The sequence below is a fragment of the Apium graveolens genome, chromosome 5 (genome assembly GCF_009905375.1).
Source record: "Apium graveolens cultivar Ventura chromosome 5, ASM990537v1, whole genome shotgun sequence".
Taxonomy (NCBI): Eukaryota; Viridiplantae; Streptophyta; class Magnoliopsida; order Apiales; family Apiaceae; genus Apium; species Apium graveolens.
In genome coordinates, this window is record NC_133651.1 from 242908335 (window position 1) to 242930541 (window position 22207).

The 22207-nt window shown below is 36.7% G+C and overlaps 1 protein-coding gene across 1 annotated transcript; it reads left to right on the forward strand.

Annotated features, from left to right (window-relative positions):
* Nucleotides 1-4614: 4614 nt before the first annotated feature.
* On the forward strand, nt 4615-7063 carry LOC141660837 (uncharacterized). Its single transcript, XM_074467823.1, has 4 exons — nt 4615-4775; nt 4952-5366; nt 5535-5770; nt 6418-7063. The coding sequence occupies exons 1-4, from the start codon at nt 4615-4617 to the stop codon at nt 7061-7063; spliced, it is 1458 nt and encodes a 485-aa protein (XP_074323924.1).
* Nucleotides 7064-22207: the final 15144 nt, after the last annotated feature.

The window sequence follows — 22207 nt, forward strand, 5'->3', positions numbered from 1 at the left end:
TGCCTAGCTTGGTTGCTTTTGATTTGTTTTTGGGTAATTACCTTTTTAACCTTGAACTTTGTGTGGTTTTAAATCAACCACACCTCCTTCCCCTTATGTCATGCTTATGTCACCTTGTGATGTCATCCTCCCTCACTTGCCCTCTTCTTATTGGTTGGATGACCTCATCATCCCTAACCTCCTTGATTAACTCCTAATTGTTTTCCTAATGACCGCTGATCTGTTATACGGTTTGCTTAACTTTCGTTCTCGTTTCTCGTTTGAGGGATCATACCCGGGATCTTATTACTTGGGTTTCCTTAACCTTTCTCAATACATTATATTCCTTTTATGATCCTCTCTTATAATCTTTAATTTAAATCCTTTTTATCCTGTTACATTATACTCAATTCTTTCTGTATCTGGTAGATTTCTGGGAAAAATCAAAATGTTCGGATTTGGATTCTGACGATCTTTACATACACTTATATACCACATAGAGTACTAATAATATCCCAGAAGATCAATAAAAGAACCCCTACATAGTGTGGCATGAAAAGTTTTGTTATTCAGCAAAACACTATTCATAAGGTTTTCAAAAATTTCCAAAAATTGGGGTTATTACAGATGGACTGTCACCCAACCTCTTACACCTTCATAGACCCTACCCCTTCCTGTCGCTTATGCCGACTCAATCAGATGGACTTACTTCCCGAACATTGGGCAAGTAATCAAATTGTTGTCTCAAAACAGCAACCATGTTACGAATATAAAATACACCACAGAGCCGGATCCCTAAGATTTTTGAGCGAATATTCAAGTCTCCTTCGAAAGAAAGATCTTAAATCTGAAAATGAGTTTTGGGATCCGCTCTAACTTTTAAAATCATTTTAAAGACTCGAAAACATTTTTAAGAATGTTTGGAGTAATGCTGATTTAATGAAATAAATCAGTCCCGATATATTAGAAAATATCTGAATATTATTATTTAAATAATATTCCCATAAGGATAATCCTTATAAAAATAATTGAAGTAAAAGTTTTAAAACTTATACTTGAAATGAATAATAAATAACCAAAGATATACTTATACGAAAGTACGATCTTTATTTGAATAATCGAAAATAAGTTTGATTATCGAAACATTATTCTTTAATAAAATAAAGAATATTATTTAATAAATAAGCGGAGTCATAAGTCCTCAAATGAATATTCAAAATAGTATTCATTAAATAAAATAAACGGAGTCATAAGTCCTCGAATGAATATTCAACTAATATTCATTAAATAAAATAAACCGAGTCATAAGTCCTCGAATGAATATTCAAAGTAATAATCATTAATAAAAATAAAGTTATCGAATAAAACTTATTCGATTAATAGTTTTAAAAACTATATCCATATATAAGTATATATAGGAATATATATATATATATTATACTCGGGAACATCGACTCCCGGTTTTAGAAAATGTTCACCTTGGGGTCCCCTATACTAAGGGTATACGCAAATACTGCTTATCTCTATCATAGGTATTATGCAACTGAATCAACAGATATATGAATCAAGATTACGAAACAGGCATGCATATATACCATATCACATGCTCCAATATATCGCAAGAATTTGCTAATTAACCATCATGCATCTATCAAGATAATGCATATACATATATACATCACAACAACAGTATAACGGGTAGAAAACTTGTCTGAGTGCTCCGGGGTAGACTTAAGCTTAGAGTGGGTCCGGTAACCTATGAACAACAACATAAGCCAGAATTAATCCCCGATCGCTTAAGAAACTAGACTTCAACCAATTAGACCCCTAACATTCGCTTTCGCGCTTAACGATTCATTTAAGTCGCTCGAGTACCCTCGGCTCCACCATTTTTAATAAATTAACCATTAAGGGTTTTAAGGCATTCTTTCGCGAGTACCTTACCAACTGCCTAATCCACTTAACATAATTGTTTCATACTCCAATTAGTCATTTAAGGGCCTTAACCAAGGTTTCAAAGTAAGGTGAGGGGTAAAGATTCGGTCGCGAAACGCCGTTACTTAAAACGATCGTTTCTCCTAAACCGTACATCGGATTCAAGCGAACCACATATCAAAATGAAGCCCGTAACATGAACTAACTAATCATGGGAATGGTCAAAACCTAACAGTGAGTTCACGGGTCCTGATGTTAAGAACAAAAGCAGTCTAAGGTAAATCGGGCATTACGACGACTATGTTTACGCGATTTTCCAAAATTTTACCAAACCAATTCAACACCAAACCATCACCAATCAATCCCCATACAACCATATGACAATATCACTCATCAACCACTTTAAACCATTTAAAACAAGCCCAAATCATACCATGAATCATCAAGAACAACTAGTGCTACTCTTTAACTCCAAAATCAACAAAAGCACTTAACAACTAAGATCTCAACATGACAAAACAACTACTACACTTAATCTCTCATTCCATCATCATAATCATTTATACCAAACAACTAAATGCTATGATAATGAAGAGTTATACCTTCCTTGAAGCTTTTAATTCATGAAAGATCCTTGGAATGCCCATGAAAGCCTTAATCTAACCTCCTACAAGCTTGATCTTTCAAAGAAATCAAGAACACAAAAATTAATTTCAAGAAAGCACTATTCACCATCTTCTTGAATGATTTATAGGAAATGCTAGGAAAGGATTTTGAAGCTAAGATTCCCAGGAAGTATGTAACTTAACTAGGAGAAGCTAGGATAATTACCTTGTAAATTAGCAAGTGGAGGAGCTTGGACTTCCCATTTCTTAAGAAAGAGGCCGAGAGCTTCAAGAAGAAAAAAAGAAGTCAAGTTGTGTTTTTGTGATTTGTTTTGCTTGCCTTGGTTGGTTGATTTTGTTTTGATTAATTACTCTTAACCATGGTGAATTTTGTGTGGTTTAGAATCAACCAACACTTCCTTCCCTTTTTGTCATGCTCATGTCATCCCCTTATGTCATCATCCCACACTTGTCCTCTTCTTGTTGGTTTGATGACATCATCCTCACTAACCTCTTTAATTAGCTCCTAAATACTTGGCTAATGACCGCTGATCTGTTATACGGTTCACTTAACTTTTATTTTCATTTATCGTTTGAGGGATCATACCCGGGATCTTATTACTTGGGTTTCCTTAACCTTTCTCAATACATTCTATTCCTTTTTATGATCCTCTCTTATAATCCTTGAATTTAAATCCTTTTAATCCTGTTACCTTATACTCAATTCTTTCGGTATCTGGTGGATTTTCGGGAAAAATGAAAAGTGTTCGAATTTGGATTCTAACGATCTTTACATACACTTATATACCATATAGAGTACTAATAAGATCTCAGAAGATCAATAAAAGAACCCCTACATAGTGTGGTATGAAAAGTTTTCTTATTCAGCATAATCAGCAAAAGCACTATTCATAAGGGTTTCAAAAATTCCAAAAATTGGGGTTATTACAGTTCGGCTTCTCTCATGGGCATAGTCCAAGGAGCAAAGGAGTCCCTTAGAGACTATCTGAACCGATTTACAAGTGAGGTTTTGAAGGTCCCTGATATTAACAATAAGGTAGTTATAATAGCCCTACAACAATGGACTAAAGGCGAGTTCTTTAAGATGTCCCTGGCCATACGCCCTCCCAAAAGCATGTTGCAGCTCCAGAATAGGGCTGAAAAGTATATCAAGGTGGAGGAAAGTATGAAGAAGACAGTTATGAGTAATGAAACCGTTAGAAATAAGAAGCGAACGATGGATCAGGAGTATGATACCAAGGACAAGTATCCTCGAATTGACAAAAGCTCTGACTCCTCCTTTTCTAAAAAAGAATCAGCAACCAAGGTTCACTGAATATGCGAGGTTGAACACTCCAAGGCGCCAAATCCTGATGGAAATTGAGAAAGATAAAAAGTTTAAAGTGGAGCCACGGGAAAAGAGACAAGAGTTGAAACTGCAAGTACCATAAAGATGTTGGTCATGATACTGATGATTGTAGGAAACTGAAGGATGAGATTAAGTATTTGATTCGAAGGGGAAAATTTGGACATTTCAGCTAGGATGAAGAGGCTAGAGGACAATAAAGAGACAATGACCGAAGAGATGACGATCGAAGGGGTAATGACAGAGATCCAACCCACATCCCCAAGGGCCAGTAATCAATATGATCTCAGGAGGACCTATAGAAGCTGGGACTACGAGGAACTCTCGAAAAGCTTATGCGAGAGAGGAGATGGGCATAATTGGAGAACCATATAAGCGTTCTAAATCAGAGATGACGCTTGAATTTGGTGACCCGGACCTAGAAGGTTTGAAATTTTCTCTGGATGATCCTCTGATTATCACTCCGGTAATTGGAAATTGTCCTGTTATAAGGGTCTTAGTGGACAATGGAGCTTTCATGGATATTCTTTTCCATGACACATTCATAAGGATGGGCTACGATGATTCTTAACTAACTCCATCCGACACACCCATCTATGGATTTAACCATGTGGAATGCAAAGTTGAATGAGCAATACAAATTCCCGTAACTATCAGGGAAGAGCCCAGGGAGGGCACACCGATGTTGAACTTTCAGATTGTTAAGGCAACCTCTATTATAATGGCATCATGGGTAGAATAGGGATCCATGCGTTTAAGGCCGTGCCTTCAACCTACCACATGGTACTGAAGTTCCCAACTAGGAACAGTGTTGGAGAGGCGAAAGGAGATCAGAAAATGGCCCGCAGTTGCTATGTTGCAGCACTTAGGCCCGATAGAACTAGGGGAAGGTCCTCCCCATAGAAGATATGGATGTCCGAGAGAATGATGAAATTCAAGGGAATCCAGAAGAGGACTTGTTCCTAATTCCCCTAGACTCCTTAGACCCATAGAAGGTCACATATATTGGAGCATCTTTGGACAAGCCCCTGAAGGGCCAACTCGCAACTTTTCTATAAAAAAACAGTGATGTATTTGCTTGGAAAGCAGCTGATATGCCTGGGAGTGATCCGAACTTTATAACTCATAGGCTGAATGTTGACCCAACTCGAAAGATTGTGAAACAGAAGAAGAGAACTTATGCCCCTGACAGGCTAAAAGCCATTAAGAAAGAGGTCGAGAAGCTCCTAGAAGCTGGATTTATTGAGGAAATACAATTCCCTGAGAAAATGGCCAACCCCGTAATGGTTAAGAAGGCTAAAGGAAAGTGGAGGATGTGTATCGACTTCACTGGCTTGAATGATGCTTGTCCTAAGCACTGCTACCCCCTACCAAGGATTGATACCCTGATCGGTGCTACCGCTGGGTATGAGATGTTAAGTTTTATGGATGGCTTCAGCGGTTACAATCAGATTAAAATGCACAAGGATGACACTTTCAAAGTATCTTTCATAACTAACTTTAGTGTATTTTGTTATCTTATTATGGCTTTTGGACTTAGGAATGCAGGAGCTACTTACCAAAGATTGGTAAATAAGATATTTTCCAATCTAATTGGGAAGACCATGGAGGTCTATATTGATGACATGTTAGTCAAAAGCCTAAGCAAGGTCGATCATATTAGTCCCCTCGGAGAGGAATTTGAAGTGTTAAGGAACCACAAGATGATGTTAAACCCCACCAAATATGCTTTCGGTGTTGGGGCTGGAAATTTTTTGGGTCACATGGTCTCTAAGTGGGGAATAGAGGCCAACCCCGATAAGATCAAAGCTATCATGGACATGGATCCACCATGCTCCATCAAGGATGTTCAGAAGATGACAGGAAGAATCGCAGCTCTAGGGAGGTTTATCTCCAAGTCTAGAGACAAATGCCTGCCCTTTTTCAGAACCCTTAAGAAGGTGAAGAATTTTGAATGGACAACTAAGAGCCAAGAGGCCTTTGAACAGCTAAAGAAGTACATGACTGTAGCCCCATTGGTGGCCAAACCAAGTCTGGAGGACACTCTTTATTTGTACCTAGCGGTATCTGAACAAGCCGTGAGTGCAGTTCTGATAAAGAAAGACCATAAAATCCAAAAGCCTTTCTACTATATAAGTAAGATGCTCCATGAGGCAGAATTGAATTACTCCACAGAGAAGTTTGTACTTTCCCTTATCACAGCCTCGAGGAAGTTGAAACCATAATTCTACGCTCACAAGATCGAAGTCCTGACTTACCAACCCTTGAGAAACATTCTTCATAGCCAGAATGCCAGTTGAAGGCTCATCAAGTGGGCAATTGAGTTAGGAGAATTTGACATCAAGTACAAGTCTCGAACGACCATCGAGGCTCAGGTCTTAGCAGACTTCGTGGTCGAATGCACCATTAACGACAAGAAGTCGGGGGCAAGAGATAGTAACCCCAGAAGTAAGAGAGAAAGAGAAGGATAAAGAAACGACCCTGAAAGAGTATTGGGTTCTCCATTTTGATGGAGTGTCCAAAAAAATCTAGTGGTGCAGGCCCAGTCTTGCAAAGCCTCGATGGGTTTATGATTGAGTATGCTTTGAAGTTGGACATCCCAACTACGAACAACGAAGCAGAATACGAAGCATTGATAGCCGGCTTAGGCTTGGCTAGAGCCGTGAGGGACAAAAACCTTAAGGTCTGTGGAGACTCAATACTTGTAGTTGCTCAAGTCAATGGAGAGTTTAAGGCCAAAGATGATACTATGGCCAAGTACCTGAGAGTCGTGAAGGGAATGCTGACTCAGTTTGATGAATGGTACGCAGAGCATGTTCTAAAAGAGGAGAACACTACGGCTGATGCCCTATCCCAGTTTGCCTCGTCCGAAATCGAGAACTATCCGAGAAGTATCTACTTCCAGGTCCTGAAGACCACTATTATACATGTCATAAATCTGATAGCACCGGTTGGCGTGGCAAGTTATTGGATAGATCCGATCAAAACCCACCTTGAGACTGCATGGCTCCCCAATAATGCCCAGGAGGCACGCAAGCTATCAGTGAGAGCATTGAGATATTCATTGATTGAAGGCCTTCTCTACAAAAGGTCATTTGTTATTCCATACCTAAAGTGCTTGAGACCTCATGAAGCAGAGGAGGCGCTTAAAGACGCCTATGAAGGGATTTATGGATAACATTTACGTTGTGTTTAGTTCAACGGAGGGGAGGGAAGGGGAGGAATTTTAATAGAGGGAAGGGGAGGGGAGGGAAAGGATATAATATTAATTCTATTTGGTTGAAGGAAGGGATGGGAGGGGAATTAACTCATTTTTATGTTTGGTACAGAAGGGGAAGGGAGGGGTTTATAATTAAAATTACATATAAGTCCTTTATGATATATGTAAGTGTTAAGAAGGTGTAAGGTCATTTTTGTCAATAAAATTTCTCCCCTCCAAAAAACCCCAATCGGGAGGAAAAAAAATAAGACCCATAAGGGATTTTGGGCCTCTTCATTTCCCTCCCCTCCCCTCTAAAAATATGAACCAAACACATTTTTTTTGTAGGAACCCTCACCTTCCCTCCCCTCCCCTCTATTTTCTTCCAACCAAACAGGGGCTTAGAGGGAAATGCCTTACTCACAAGATAACTCGATTGGGATTATACTGGCCTACTATGATAGTCAATGCAAAGGCTTAAGTGAAGAATTGTGACATATACGAGAGGCACGCTCCAATAGTACGTCATCCCTTAGAGAGGCTTACATCTATCAGCACACCCACTTCTTTTTTAATGTGGGCAAGGGACATACTTGGACCATTTCCTGTAGCATCGGGACATATGAAGTTCATTGTGGTAGCCATAGACTAATTCACAAAATGGATTGAGGCTAAGGTACTAGACAAGATAACCACCAAGAAAATTTCACAATTCTTCTAGGAGAATATGATATGCCTATTTGGGATCCCACGCATCCTTGTCACGGATAATGGGCGATAATTTGATAATACAGAATTTAGAGAATATTGCATTGATAATAGCATAGAGCTTCGCTTCACATCGGTTGCACACCCACAAGCAAACGGGCAGGCGAAAGCTGCTAACAGAATCATCCTTGATTGACTTAAGAAAAAGGTTAAAAGCTCAAGGAACACTTGGGCATATGACTTGTTGCTTATGCTGTGGGCATATCGCACCACCTGCGAAGTGACTACTGAAGCTACCCTATTTATGCTAGCTTACGGAGCCAAGGTTGTGGTGCCCCTTGAGATCACCCATGGATCCCCTAGGATCAAAACTTATGAACTAGAGACCAACAAAAAAGGCATGAGGCTTGCTCTCGATCTTATTGACAAGGTCAGAGATGAGGCCAATGCCCGCAATGCAAAGTATCAGCGAAAAGCCTCCCTCTATTATAACAGAAGGGTTAAAGAAAAGTTCTTTCAGCAAGGAGACTTGGTTCTAAGAAAGATTGAGGCTGTTAGATATATTTGAGATGTCATGTCTAATATGATTCATGTTTAGTTTTCAGATCTTAATAAACAGGACATATCTAGACTTTCTGAAATCAGGACTTAATGGAAGTCAGAACTTAATATCAGAACTTAAGGTCATATCAGAACTTAAGTGCGGGAAGACTTTCATATAAGGAAGGAAGCTGATTTACAGTATAAGATCGAGACTAAAACAAAAGAAGATATACATGGAAAGAGTTAGAAGACTGGAAGACTTGTAGAAGATATCTGATTGATATATTTTAGGAGACAGAATTATATTCCATATCAATTAGAAGTTATCTTGTAACTGTGTACTATATAAACACAGACTTAGAGTTTATACTATATATGTTGTCATTATCGAGAAGATTATACATTGTACCCTAGCAGCTCTTAGTGATATTTGTTCATCACTGACAGAGAACAACAGTTCTTATTGTAACAGAGCTTATTCAATATATTTGATCTTTGTTACATACTTGTGTTAAATCAATTTGATTGTATTAACACTGTATTCAACCCCCTTCTACAGTGTTGTGTGACCTAACAATTGGTATCAGAGCTTATCTGTTAACACACATACAGTAAAGATCCAAAAAATCATGTCTGAAGAAGCACAAACTCCAACCAAGCCCACCAAAACTGAAGAAACTCAAAAGACTCAAACTCACAGTTGATATGAGATTATTAGGGTTCCCATACTGAGACCTTCTGAGTATCCCATATGGAAAGTGAAGATGGCTATGTTTCTGGAAGCTACAGATCCAGAATACCTTGACAGAATTAATGAAGGACCACATAAGCCTACCAAGCTCTCTGTTGTAGTTGTTGATCAACCAGCAATGACCATACCAAAGGAGAAAGGTGAGTACAAAGCTGAAGACATCTCATCTATTGCCAAAGATGCAAGGGTAAGGCATTTGCTGCATAGTGCCATTGATAATGTAATGTCAAACAGGGTAATTAATTACAAAACTATAAAGGAGATATGGGATGCTTTGGAGACAAGATGCCAGGGAACTAATGCAATCAAGAAGAACAGAAGGACTATACTCACTCAAGAGTATGAGCACTTTGACTCAAAAGCTGATGAGTCTTTAACTATCTTATATGACAGGTTTGTCAAACTCTTGAATGATCTGTCACTGGTGGACAAGGAATATGATCTTGAAGATTCAAATCTAAAATTCCTTTTAGCTCTTCCTGAAAATTGGGATTTGAAGTCTACTACCATAAGATACAACTATGACCTTATTGAAACTACTCTTGATGAAATTTATGGTATGCTTAAGATTTATGAACTTGAGATGGATCAAAGGAGCAAGAGGCATGAAAGAAAGTCAAGGACAGTTGCTCTTAAGGCTGAGGAGGAATCTCCTAAAATGGCTGCCTCAAAAAGGGGCAAAGGAAAGGCTCTCATCATAAAGTCTGATTCAGAGTCATCATATTCTGATGATGATGATTCAGAAACTGAAAGTTTACCTGAAATAGATGCTGATGAAGAGAAGATGAAATTGTGTGCTCTTATGGTAAAGGGTATAACAAAGATAGCCTATAGGAAATTCAGAAAAGGCAAGAAGTTTTCCAGGAAAAGTGGAAGTTCTGATGAGAAAGGGTTCAGAAAGTCTGAAGGTAAAGGAAAGTCTAACAGAGGAGACAACTCAAATGTCAAATGCTACAACTATGGTGAAAGAGGCCACATATCTCCTGACTGCAAGAAAGGAAAAAGTGACAAAGGCAAGGCACTTGTCATAAAGAAGAAAAGCTGGACAGACACTTCAGATTCTGAAAATGAGGTGAACTATGCCCTTATGGCAAATGCTGACAGCAGTCCTGAAACTGCTGAATTGAAGGTACCTCAAACAACTTATGCCTTTCATACTGATGATATTACTGAGTTGAGATTATATCTTAAAACCATGTTCATTAGTTATAGAGATCAGAATTTAACATGTGAAAGATTAACATCTGAAAATCTTGCTTATAAAAAGATAAATGATTATTTAGAAAAGGAGTTAGTTTTTCTTCATCAAAGTAAGAAAGAAAAAGATGATGCTTTATATGTTAGAGATGAAGTGTTAAAATTGAATGAATCTCTAAAAGCTGACTTAGGAAAGGAAAGAGATATTATCAGAACTTGGACTAACTCTGGCAGAACAACTCAGAATTTATTAAGTAGTGGAAACTGGAAAGATGGCTTAGATTATGAAGATGATAAAAGTGAAAAAGGAACTGAATAAATTGAGCCAATTATTGTTAAACAGACTGCTAAGCCAAAGGTAAATCATGTTAAGTTTGTAGCAAAAACTGTAAAGTCTGATTCTGAAAAGATGAAAGAGTCTGTGACAGAAGTCAAAGATAAGTCAACTTCTGACAAATTAAAACAGGATAAACCAGCTGAAGTCAACATAGGCTTAATGACAAAGAAGCAGCTTAAGCATAAGCTGAAAGAGATTATGAATGTCAACAAGGTAAAGGAAGCTAGGAAAAATAGGAATGGAAATGAAGGTATGAAAAAAATCAATAATTATATGCCTATTCCTAATGCTCCTAGAAAGAAATGTTATAACTGTGGAAACTCTAATCATCTTGCTCCTTTTTGCAGGAAAAATAAAGATATAGACTCTTTACCTCCTAATTCAGGAGTTAAAAGTCAGTCTATTAGGTTTAAGCCACAAAATCCTTGTTTTCATTGTGGTAGTTTATGGCATTCCATTTATACTTGTAAGGAATATCATAGTTTGTACTATGATTATTATCAAATAAAATCTTTTTTGAAGAAAGTTAGTATTATTCCTTCTAGTGTAAAGTCTGATGCAAAGTCTGATATAAGTTCTGATAAACAGCAAGTTAGCATAAACTATGAAATTAAATCCGCTGCAAATGCTAACAAACTTAAAAAGGCCAAAGGATCCAAGCAAGTCTGGGTCCTTAAAACTAACTATTAGTGGTATTTGTGATTGCAGGGCAACAGGAAAAACATCCTAATGCTGGACAGTGGATGTTCAGGACATATGACTGGAAATAAAGCCCTGCTATCAGATTGTGACACCCCAGGTCAAATCCCGAGCCTTTTTTGAAAATCGGGTCAAGTCCCGATTACGAGTCCGAAATAAGCCGAAGCATATTGTCCCGAGTGCAGCCAACTTGGGTAACAACTAGCCCACCACAGGCCCCCAAAAGATCATGATTTGTTGGTGCACAGAGTAGTAGTACTTTGCCTTATAAACTAAATAGAAGTCCCATATCTCCTCGATATGGGACTGGGGTGTTACAAACTTCCCCATTTAAAATCCTGACGTCCTCGTCAGACCCGAACAGATAGCCCATAGGACCAAGATCGTACCTCTCTAGCCATTGTGGGATAATACCGGCTGGCTTCGTGTCCCCACCTCCGGACTTCTTGCCATTGTGGGATAATACCACCAGCCTTCATGTCCCCACCTCCGGCAACTTGACGCATCAAGCTTTCAAGAGTCGGCTCTGATACCATATGTGATACCCCAGGTCAAATCCCGAGCCTTTTTCGAAAATCGGGTCAAGTCCCGATTATGAGTCCAAAATAATCCGAAGCATACTGTCCCGAGTACAGCCAACTTGGGTAACGACTAGCCCACAGGCCCCCAAAAGATCATGATTTGTTTGTGCACATAGTAGTAGTACTTTGCCTTATAAACTAAACAGAAGTACCAAATCTCCTCGATGTGGGACTGGGGTGTTACAAAGAATAAGAATAAGAATAAGATGCCGGCTACTGGCAAAGTGTGGCCGTAGATCAAGACTGTGGTATTTATAAGAATTATCGTTTCATTCTGTTTTACTCTTTTCTGATCTGTTATAAAAATCTGCTCTCTTCTGTTTTAAATTCTGAATTTTAAAATATAAAACTTTGGGTTGGATTTATTTTAGAAATTATTTTGACAAAATTATTATTGTTTTGAGAAAAATCGTTTTATTAAAAACACTCATTGTTTCTCAGTGAAATAGTTAGTCAATTTATACTTGCTGGGCTTCGCCGCTCATTCTTTTAATATTTCAGGTTTCGCCTAAGAGTTCGAGTTGGATATCATTGGAGTTCGAGGTTCTTAGTATTGGAATAGATTGACTTTGGACTTCCGCTTTTAGCTGCGCTTTTGTAATAGTCATCTTTGTAATAGAATTTCGGTTTAATAATTTTTTTGTATTAGTTTTAGTTTAGAATTAATAGTCCGGAAGTGCGGGCTGTTTACAGTTGGTATCCGAGCGGGCTGTCCTTCGGAATGTGTTAGGTATGGGACTAGTACATTCCCTAGGATTCGATCTTGTGGACCATAGTTAAGTTTGACCTATAAGATATTAGATGGCGTAGACATATAGGTTTGTTGTGAATTTGGGGACCTAATTCTTTTTAAGGAGGGTAGTATGTAATATCCCGTAATTTTTAGAATTAGATTAATAATAGAATAATAGAATAAAAAGGAATAAAATTTGATAAGGACTAGGATTTAAAATTGAATTAGAGTAATGGGCCTAAAATTTGGATCAGATTCTAATTTGGATAACTTGTGGGTTAAGATATAGGGTTTTATATCGTAATAAATAGATCCTATTCGTCTTCCTCATTTTTATTCATAAAATTCCTAGGCCTTTTTATCTCATAAATCAGCAGGCTTGTAAAATTCATAGAAAATTTATCGTAAGTCGGAATTCAGTGATCCAGGACTTTTCGGAAAGCTCTTTTCGGTCTCTACAACTTCCGTATTTCGTGTTTTCCAAGATAAAATCGTCTAGAGGGTCAAAAAGGCTGTATTTAGATCTGGTCAGGCTTTGAGGTCAGTATTTTTGGACTTACTTTTATTTTCAGAAAAGTTTTGATACTCTGATTTTCGAATTTCGTATAAGATATAAGAATTCAGTCTCTATGTTTTCGAGCCCATTCGTAATTTACGCTATAGTTCCAGAACTAGCCATAGATACCCTTAGTAGGCGCACAAGTGTGCAACTTTAGATACCTATTAAGGGCGCGTAATTATTGAACTTTAGATGCCGACCACTGGTAAAGTGTGGTATATGAGAATAAGAACAAGAATAAGATTTCGGCTACTGGCAAAGTATGGCCGTAGATCAAGACTGTGGTATTTATAAGAATTATCGTTTCGTTCTGTTTTACTATGTTCTGATCTGTTATAAAAATCTGCTCTTTTCTGTTTTAAAATCTGAATTTTAAAATATAAAACTTTGGGTTGGATTTATTTTAGAAATTATTTATATAAAATTATTATTATTTTGAGAAAAATCATTTTATTAAAAACACTCATTGTTTTTCAGTTAAATAGTTAGTCAATTTATACTTGCTGGGCTTTGCTGCTCATTATTTTAATATTTTAGGTTTCGCCTAAGAGTTCGAGTTGGATAGCATTGGAGTTCGAGGATCTTAGTATTGGAGTAGATTGACTTTTGGACTTCCGCTTTTAGCTGCGCTTTTGTAATAGTCATCTTTGTAATAGAATTTCGGTTTAATAATTTGTTTTGTATTAGTTTTGGTTTAGAATTAATAGTCCGAAAGTGCGGGCTGTTATACAGATTTTGTGGAGAAAGCTGGCCCAGGAGTTTCTTATGGAGATGGCAATATGGGAAAAACTCTGGGATATGGCAATATAAATCTTGGGATGTCATCATTGGAACAGTAGCTCTTGTCTCATGACTTAAACACAGTCTTCTAAGTGTGAGTAAAATCTGTGACAGAGGTTATCATGTGGATTTCTTTGAAGAACATTGTGAAGTTGTAAGCAATTCTACAGGCAAAGTGGTTCTGAAAGGTTACAGACAAGGTAACATTTATGAAGCCAGACTTTCAACAAGTTTTGATAGTTCTGCAATCTGTCTGTTGAGTAGAACATCAATTGAAGAAAGCTGGAATTGGAACAAAAGACTCTCTCATTTAAATTTTAATAATATAAATGAGCTTGTAAAGAAAGATCTTGTGAGAGGACTGCCAAAATCAGTATTTTCTCCTGATGGCCTTTGTGATTCATGTCAAAAGGCAAAACAAAGAAAATCTTCATTCAAGAGCAAAACTGAATCCTCAATTCTTGAGCCTTATCACCTACTGCATGTTGATCTATTTGGTCCGGTCAATGTCATGTCTATTGCAAAGAAGAAATATGATATGGTTATAGTGAATGAGTTCACAAGGTACACTTGGGTGTATTTCTTGCACAAGAAGAATGAAACTGCATCTACTCTAACTGATCATGTCAGACAGCTGGATAAGTTGGTCAAAGATTCTGTTAAAATTATAAGAAGTGATAATGACACTGAATCCAAGAATTCAATCATGGAAGAGTTCTGCAAAGAGCATGGAATAAAACAGGAATTTTATGTACCTGGAACTCCACAACAAAATGGAGGTGTAGAAAGAAAGAACAGGACTCTCATTGAAGCTGCACGAATTATGCTTGATGAAGCAAAGCTACCAACATACTTTTGGGCTGAAGTTGTGCAGACTGCTTATTTTACACAGAATGCTACACTCATAAACAAGCATGGAAAAACACCATATGAGATGGTGAAGAAAAAGAAGCCAAATCTGAAATACTTTCATGTATTTGGTTGTAAGTATTTCGTTCTTAAGACTCATCTTGAACAGCTATCAAAATTTGATCTAGAAGCTGATGAAGGAATCTTTGTTAGATATCCACTTTCCACAAAAGCCTTCAGAGTCTACATTTTAAGAATAAGGGTTGTCATGGAATCTATCAATGTATCTTTTGATGATTAGAAGATTACTGGACTTGAAGATTTCAATGATCATGATCAGCTGAGATTTGAAAATGAAGATTTAAATTCTGATTCTGTAAATTCTGATGACTTAAACTCTGATCCTGTAAGTTTTGACGGGTTAAGTTCTGATGTCATTGAAACTGTGGTAACAACTCCAAAGGAAAATGCACCTGTCCAGGGGGAGCAAGCTAAAGATCCTACCACAATTCAAGACTCTCAAGAAACATCAGAACCTGTCACTGGATCTTCAAGTTCTGATTCACTAAATTCTGATGAGCCAAGTTTTGATAATTCTGGAAACTCTGATACTTCAAATCCTGATGGATCCAACTCAAATTCTAAAGTTTCAGAGAGTATAACTACAGGGGGAGCACCAGAAAATGCTGATGGAGACAACATGGATCATGGGGGAGGATCCAGTTCTAGAGAATAACTTCCATCTGCAAGGAAGTGGACTAAATCACATACACATGACTTAATAATTGGAGATCCTGAAGCAAGTGTCAGAACTAGAACTGCAACATCAAATGAATGTCTCTATCATTCTTTTCTATCTCAGGCTGAACCAAAGAAAGTGGAAGAAGCTCTTCAAGATGCTGATTGGGTGCAAGCAATGCAGGAAGAGTTAAATGAATTTGAAAGAAATAAAGTCTGGACCTTAGTGCCAAGACCAAAGAACAGATCCATTGTTGGCACAAAATGGGTGTTCAGAAATAAAACTGACAGTGATGGCATAATTATAAGGAACAAAGCAAGGCTGGTTGCTAAAGGCTACTCTCAACAAGAGGGTATTGATTATGATGAAACATTTGCACCAGTTGCTAGATTGGAAGCCATAAGAATCTTTTTGGCTTATGTTGCTCACAAAAAGTTTAAAGTCTTTCAAATGGATGTAAAAAGTGCTTTTCTCAATGGAGAATTGGAAGAAGAGGTTTATGTTGAACAACCTCCAGGCTTTGTAGATTCAAAATTTCCAAATCATGTCTACAGGCTTGACAAAGCACTTTATGGCCTTAAGCAAGCTCCAAGAGCATGGTATGAGACTTTAGCTCAATTTCTTCTGGAAAGTGGATTTCACAGAGGTACAATTGATAAAACACTGTTCTACCTCAACCATGGAAATGACTTACTTTTGGTACAGATATATGTTGATGATATCATATTTGGTTCTACAAATGCCAAACTTTGTGAAAGGTTCGCAAAGCTAATGCAGTCAAGATATCAAATGAGTATGATGGGAGAACTTAGTTATTTTCTGGGACTTCAAGTCAAGCAAAATGAAGAAGGTACTTTAATCTGTCAATCCAAGTACACCAGAAATTTACTCAAGAAATTTGGAATGCAAGACAGTTCAACTGCATCCACTCCCATGGCCACTGCAACCAAGTTAGATAAAGATACTGGTTCATCAGTAGATATTACTAACTATAGAGGTATGATTGGCTCATTATTCTATTTAACTGCTAGTAGACCCGATATCATGTATGCTACCTGTCTTTGTGCAAGATTTCAGGCTGATCCAAGAGAACCTCATTTAATAGCTGTGAAAAGAATTTTCAAGTACCTCAAGAGTACAGCTGATCTAGGATTGTGGTATCCTAGAGAATCAGATTTTAAGCTAATAGGTTACTCAGATGCAGATTTTGCAGAATGCAAAATAGACAGGAAAAACACAAGTGGAAGCTGCCAATTTCTTGGAGGCATATTAGTTTCTTGGTTTAGCAAAAAACAGAAATCAATTTCCACATCAACTGCAGAAGCAGAATATATTGATGCAGGAAGCTGTTGTGCACAAATTCTTTGGATGAAGAATCAGTTACTGGATTATGGGTTAGAATTTTCTAAAATACCTATTTACTGTGATAATCAAAGTGCTATTGCTATGACAGGTAATCCAGTTAAACACTCAATGATAAAGCACATCAGCATAAGGTACCATTTCATAAGGGAACATGTAATGGAAGGTACAATGAAATTGCATTTTGTTCCAACAGATCAACAACTAGCAGATATCTTTACAAAACCACTATGTGAAGCTACTTTTACAAGATTGGTAAATGAACTTAGAATCGTTTCAGGTTCTTTCTCTAAATCTGCTTAGTTTTTGTTCTCATGCATCGGACTTTATGATCAGTGTTTACAGATTGTCTTATCTTCATGTAATCTGTGCTTAAATTGAAATACATTAAATGATGATTGTTATCTGATGTGGATCTATATACTCTAATAGTGATTTGAATGTTCTGTGACTATTCAATCCAATGAGGATTATTGTGCTAGATGCTGACCTAGTAGTCTTTAACATGCTAGAAATCCCATGTTTGAATTAGTTGTTTATGTGGAAATTCCTTAACACAAGCAAATTCTGATTTTGAGCTTAGGCAAATTTACTTTGTGTATCTTATTACTAAGTCACAAACTAGATTCTTGCTTCTTATCTGTCAAATTCTGATGTCAGTAAATCTTAAGGATAACCTAAATGTTGATAAGCCTCACTTATCTGAAGAAAAGAAAAGAAAAGAAAATTAAAGTCAGGCACTACTTTGAGATCTAGAGTAAATATGTGGAAGGGATGATCCAAGTGCATTGCTGGTATTAAGTAATATGCATTAGAAAAGCAATTACATTTTTCTTGGTGACTTTTCACATTCTCTGATTACTGGAGAAATACTCTGATAATAGCATAAATTTCGATAGTAGTTGTGACTCATTTACACTGAGAAGCCACTGTGAAAAAGAATTCTAAAAGATGCATAAAATGAGTACAAATAGTTGAGGTGGACTCATGCACAAATTTATCCTATAGTAGACTTTATTATTAATGACATATTTTAAGCATTTTTCTTCGTTATACCTTATTTCTAAGATGTACTGAAGTATATCACACTTTAATCTTGATCTGATATTTTGCAAATGCACACACTCTCACTCCATATGAATGATGAAAATTACTGTGGTGATTAAGTTATTTTTGACAAACAGTTAAGTGTCATTTGCTTAAATTTTGAGGACAAGTTCTGATGGAAGTTCTGATGGTTAAACTGTGAAGAAACAAGTCAGTATTTTATGAAGAATCACAGATACAAACATTCACTTTTTGAGTATAGAAACCATGTTCTGATGACCGTTAAAATCTGATAATAGTCAAGTTCTGATATTAAATCCTGATGGAAACTCTGATGCTTACGTGGCATTATTCTTTACTTGAATTATTTGTGGTAAATACTGAAACGGTCATACTTAATCAGAATATAATTAGGTGAGATAAAACCAGTCATAATTATTTGGGTTAGTGGTAAACGTGTTTGTCTTGAAAAACTGCATGTGCACGTTAATTATTGCTTATTTCTCGTGCCCACTAACTCTGCTTTAACTATTTACTGGATGACAGGTGTACACGTGTATGTTTTACTTCTAAAAAGGACTGTTGAGTGGAGAGAGTATATATATGGGAGTTAAAAGATTTTTTAATCTTTTACCTATTTTTTTATTCTTAATCTCTCTTATTCTCTCTCCCTCTCTCTAATATTCTTTGAAGCCTGTTAATCTTTACTTAATCTACTTGAACTGTATTTCTTGATGAATGTTTTGATTAAAATTGTGGTTACTAATAATTGCGATGATTTGACAAATAAATGTTGAATTTGAATCGACATATCCTGAGCTACGCTTGAGAAAGTAGAAGCAATTGAGAAAGCTCAAGAGAAGCAACAAGCCCAAATCTCTGAGGTTCTGGAAAATTAAGCTTCTCAACAAGCTCAATTGAATGATATTCAATCTTCAGTGGAACTTCTTCTCTCACTCCTACTATCAGATGATGCCAAAAAGGGGGAGAAGATAGTTAAGTCCAAATGCTCTAATGATCAAATACTGAAGAAGAAAGATGATGAAGCTGATGACCAGGGAAACCCTAGCAAGGAGTAAGGTTTCTTCAAAGAAACTAATTACTGAAGCAAGAAAATCTTCTACTCAAAAGAAGACAAGTTTTGAAGCTACTCAAACTCAAAATCCGATAGCAAGTACTGAAACTCAAAATCTGATATCAAGTTCTGATGAGCAAAGTTTGATGACAAAGCCTGATGTTCTGATACAAGGTGAAAGTCAAGATTCTCAAAGGTTTATGCAAACTTTGAAGCTCAAGGGAAAGCAGACTACTGTCTACTACAAGGATCCCAAGATTCAGACACTTGATGAGGAAATTGCTAGAAGATTATTTCTAAAGCATAATCCAGGAATGGATTTAGAAAAAACCCAAGGAGGAAGAAGCTAGATTTAAAGCTGAAAAGAAAAATCTAAAGACAAAAGCTTCTGTTGCAAAGAAACCTCCAAGGCCTAAGGTAAAAGGCATTGTGATCAAGGAGAAGTCACATACTGAGGCATCAAAGCCCAAAACAAGATCACAATCTGAGATTGATCCCAAAGACAAAGGGAAAGGAAAAGTTGATGAACCAACCAAGCCACTGGAGATGAAAATTCTTCAAATTCTGATAAAGCCAGTGTGCAAAATGGTTCAAGTTACTGATGATAATCTTGCTGAAGATAAAGATGTTCAAACTCTGAAAAGAAAGAAGATTTCTGAAGAATCAAAGACAACCTCTGACAAGGCTCAAGTTGTTCAGTGTGAAGAAGTGCAATCTACAACAGAAACAGCAAGTTCTGATAAAGTCATCAAGACATCAACCTCTGACAGTGCTCAAGTTCATTTAAACAAGATGGAAGTAGCTAATAAAAAGAAACTTCTAGGGAAAAAATGTCAAACCATCAGATCCAAAGAAAATCCAATTGATGTCTACTTTCATGACTATTGGGTTAAATGCTAGAGAACCAAGAGACAGGGCTGTACTAGGTTCTGATGAAGCAAAGATCAAAACAGGAGTTGAAGTTGCTACTAGAGAGCCATTTCTATTGACTGACAGACCTCTTGAAGATGTTACACAGAAACACCTTATCAGTTATCTCTGTTCAAGTGGTACTGGATGCTCATGACAAGCACAATGTCAAGGAAAATTTGATTCTATTTCTTGAAGATGGAAGGACATATCAGATGTCAGAATCAGATGTCAGAATCAGATGTGCTGAAAAAATCATTGAAAGAACTTCAATTCTTTCATTACCTTTTAGAGGTAAAGTCTGATATTACCAGGAGATGGTCAAACTTCATATTGAAGACCATCAGAGATAAAGAAAGAATTTCTGGTTCAAGAGTTACAGAATTCATTCCTAGTATTGTTGAAAATGATGGAAGTGAAACTCTAATGAAGAAGGATTCTACTAAGCTTGAAGTGTTACTGAATGAGAAATGTTTGTGCTACAATGAAGATTCTTCTCATCCTAGGGTAATAAGACTGAATGATGGTTTAGAAAAAAACCATATCTCTGCTTTAAGGACTGCAATCTACCAGATTGGGAGTCAAGATGAAGAGATGAAGCAAGTCAAAACTATAATGTCTAAAGTACTGAGCATTAAAGAAGAAAAGCTGATATCAAGCTTTGTCAAGAATTATTATGGATTTAGATTGACTCCGTGAGATTGGTAAAAGCTACAAGGACTGTAACTTGTAGTTATTTATCTAGTTAAACTCTTATTTGCATTTGTACTTAAATTTTTTTGACATCATCAAATCTATTAACTTGTATATTTTTCTTAATTTACAAGTTGGGGGAGATTGTTAGATATATTTGAGATGTCATGTCTAATATGATTCATGTTTAGTATTCAGATCTTAATAAATAGGACATATCAGGATTTACTGAAATTAGGACTTACAGAAAGTCAGAACTTAATATCAGAACTTAAGGTCATATCATAACTTAAGTGTGGGAAGACTTTCATATAAGGAAGGAAGTTGATTTACAGTAGAAGATCGAGATTAAAACAAAAGAAGATATGCATGAAAAGAGTTAGAAGATTGGAAGACTTGTAGAAGATATCTGATTGATATATTTTAGGAGACATAATTATATTCCATATCAATTAGAAGTTATCTTGTAACTGTGTACTATATTGTTAGATATATTTGATAATGTCATGTCTAATATGATTTATGTTTAGTTTTCAGATCTTACTTAAACAGGACAAATCAGTACTTAACTGAAATCAGCACTTATACTGAAGTCGGAACTTAAGTCATCAGTACTTAAGGTTCAGGAGATATTTATCAGAAGATAATATCAGGACTTAAAGGAAACATTCAGATAAGGAAGGCGGCTGATTGAAAGGAAAAGAAGATCAAGACAAACGTAAGAAGAGATATGCATGAAGAAGGAATTCTATGAAGAATACAATACTTGGAAGAAAAGATATCTGATTGATATATTTTAGGAAGCAGAATTATATTCCATATCAATTAGCGATTATCTTGTAACTGTGTAGTATATAAGCACAGACATAGGGTTTACACTATAAGTGTTATCATTATCGAGAAGATTATTCATTGTAACCCTAGCAGCTCTCGTAATATTTGTTCATCACTGAGAGAGGACAGTTCCATACTGTAACAGAGTTTATTATTTTGAATAAAGTCTGTTTTTTGTTACTTGTATTATTAGAATTCGATTTGATTGTGCTATACACTGTATTCACCCCCTTTACAGTGTGTGTGACCTAACAAGTGGTATCAGAGCCTATCTGTTAACACACAAACAATTTAAGATCCAAAAACAATCATGTCTGAAGTAGAAACTCCAACTAAGCCCACCAAAACTGAAGAACCTCCAAAGACACAAATCCATAGCCGATATGAGGCTATTAGAGTTCCCATATTGAGACCATCTGAATATCCCATATGGAAGGTGAGGATGACTATGTTTCTGGAAGCTACAGATCCGGAATATCTTGATAGAATCAAGGAAGGGCCTCACAAACCAACCACGCTCGCAGTTGCAGTTGCAGGTGAAGCAGCAAAGTCAGTACCAAAGGAGAAGAGTGACTACACTGCTGAAGATATCGCATCAATTGCTAAGGATGCTAAGGTACGACACTTACTGCATAGTGCCATTGATAATGTAATGTCAAACAGGGTAATAAACTGCAAGACTGCAAAGGAGATATGGGATGCCTTGGAAACAAGATGTCAGGGAACT

Excerpts from the sequence above, each read along its gene's own strand:
- LOC141660837 (XM_074467823.1), top strand. The coding sequence starts at position 4,615 with ATGGGTAGAATAGGGATCCATGCGTTTAAGGCCGTGCCTTCAACCTAC. Across the intron at positions 4,776-4,951 it reads CCCGATAGAACTAGGGGAAG|TGATGTATTTGCTTGGAAAG; the intron begins GTCCTCCCCATA and ends ATAAAAAAACAG. Across the intron at positions 5,771-6,417 it reads AGAATCGCAGCTCTAGGGAG|TGGTGCAGGCCCAGTCTTGC; the intron begins GTTTATCTCCAA and ends AAAAAAATCTAG.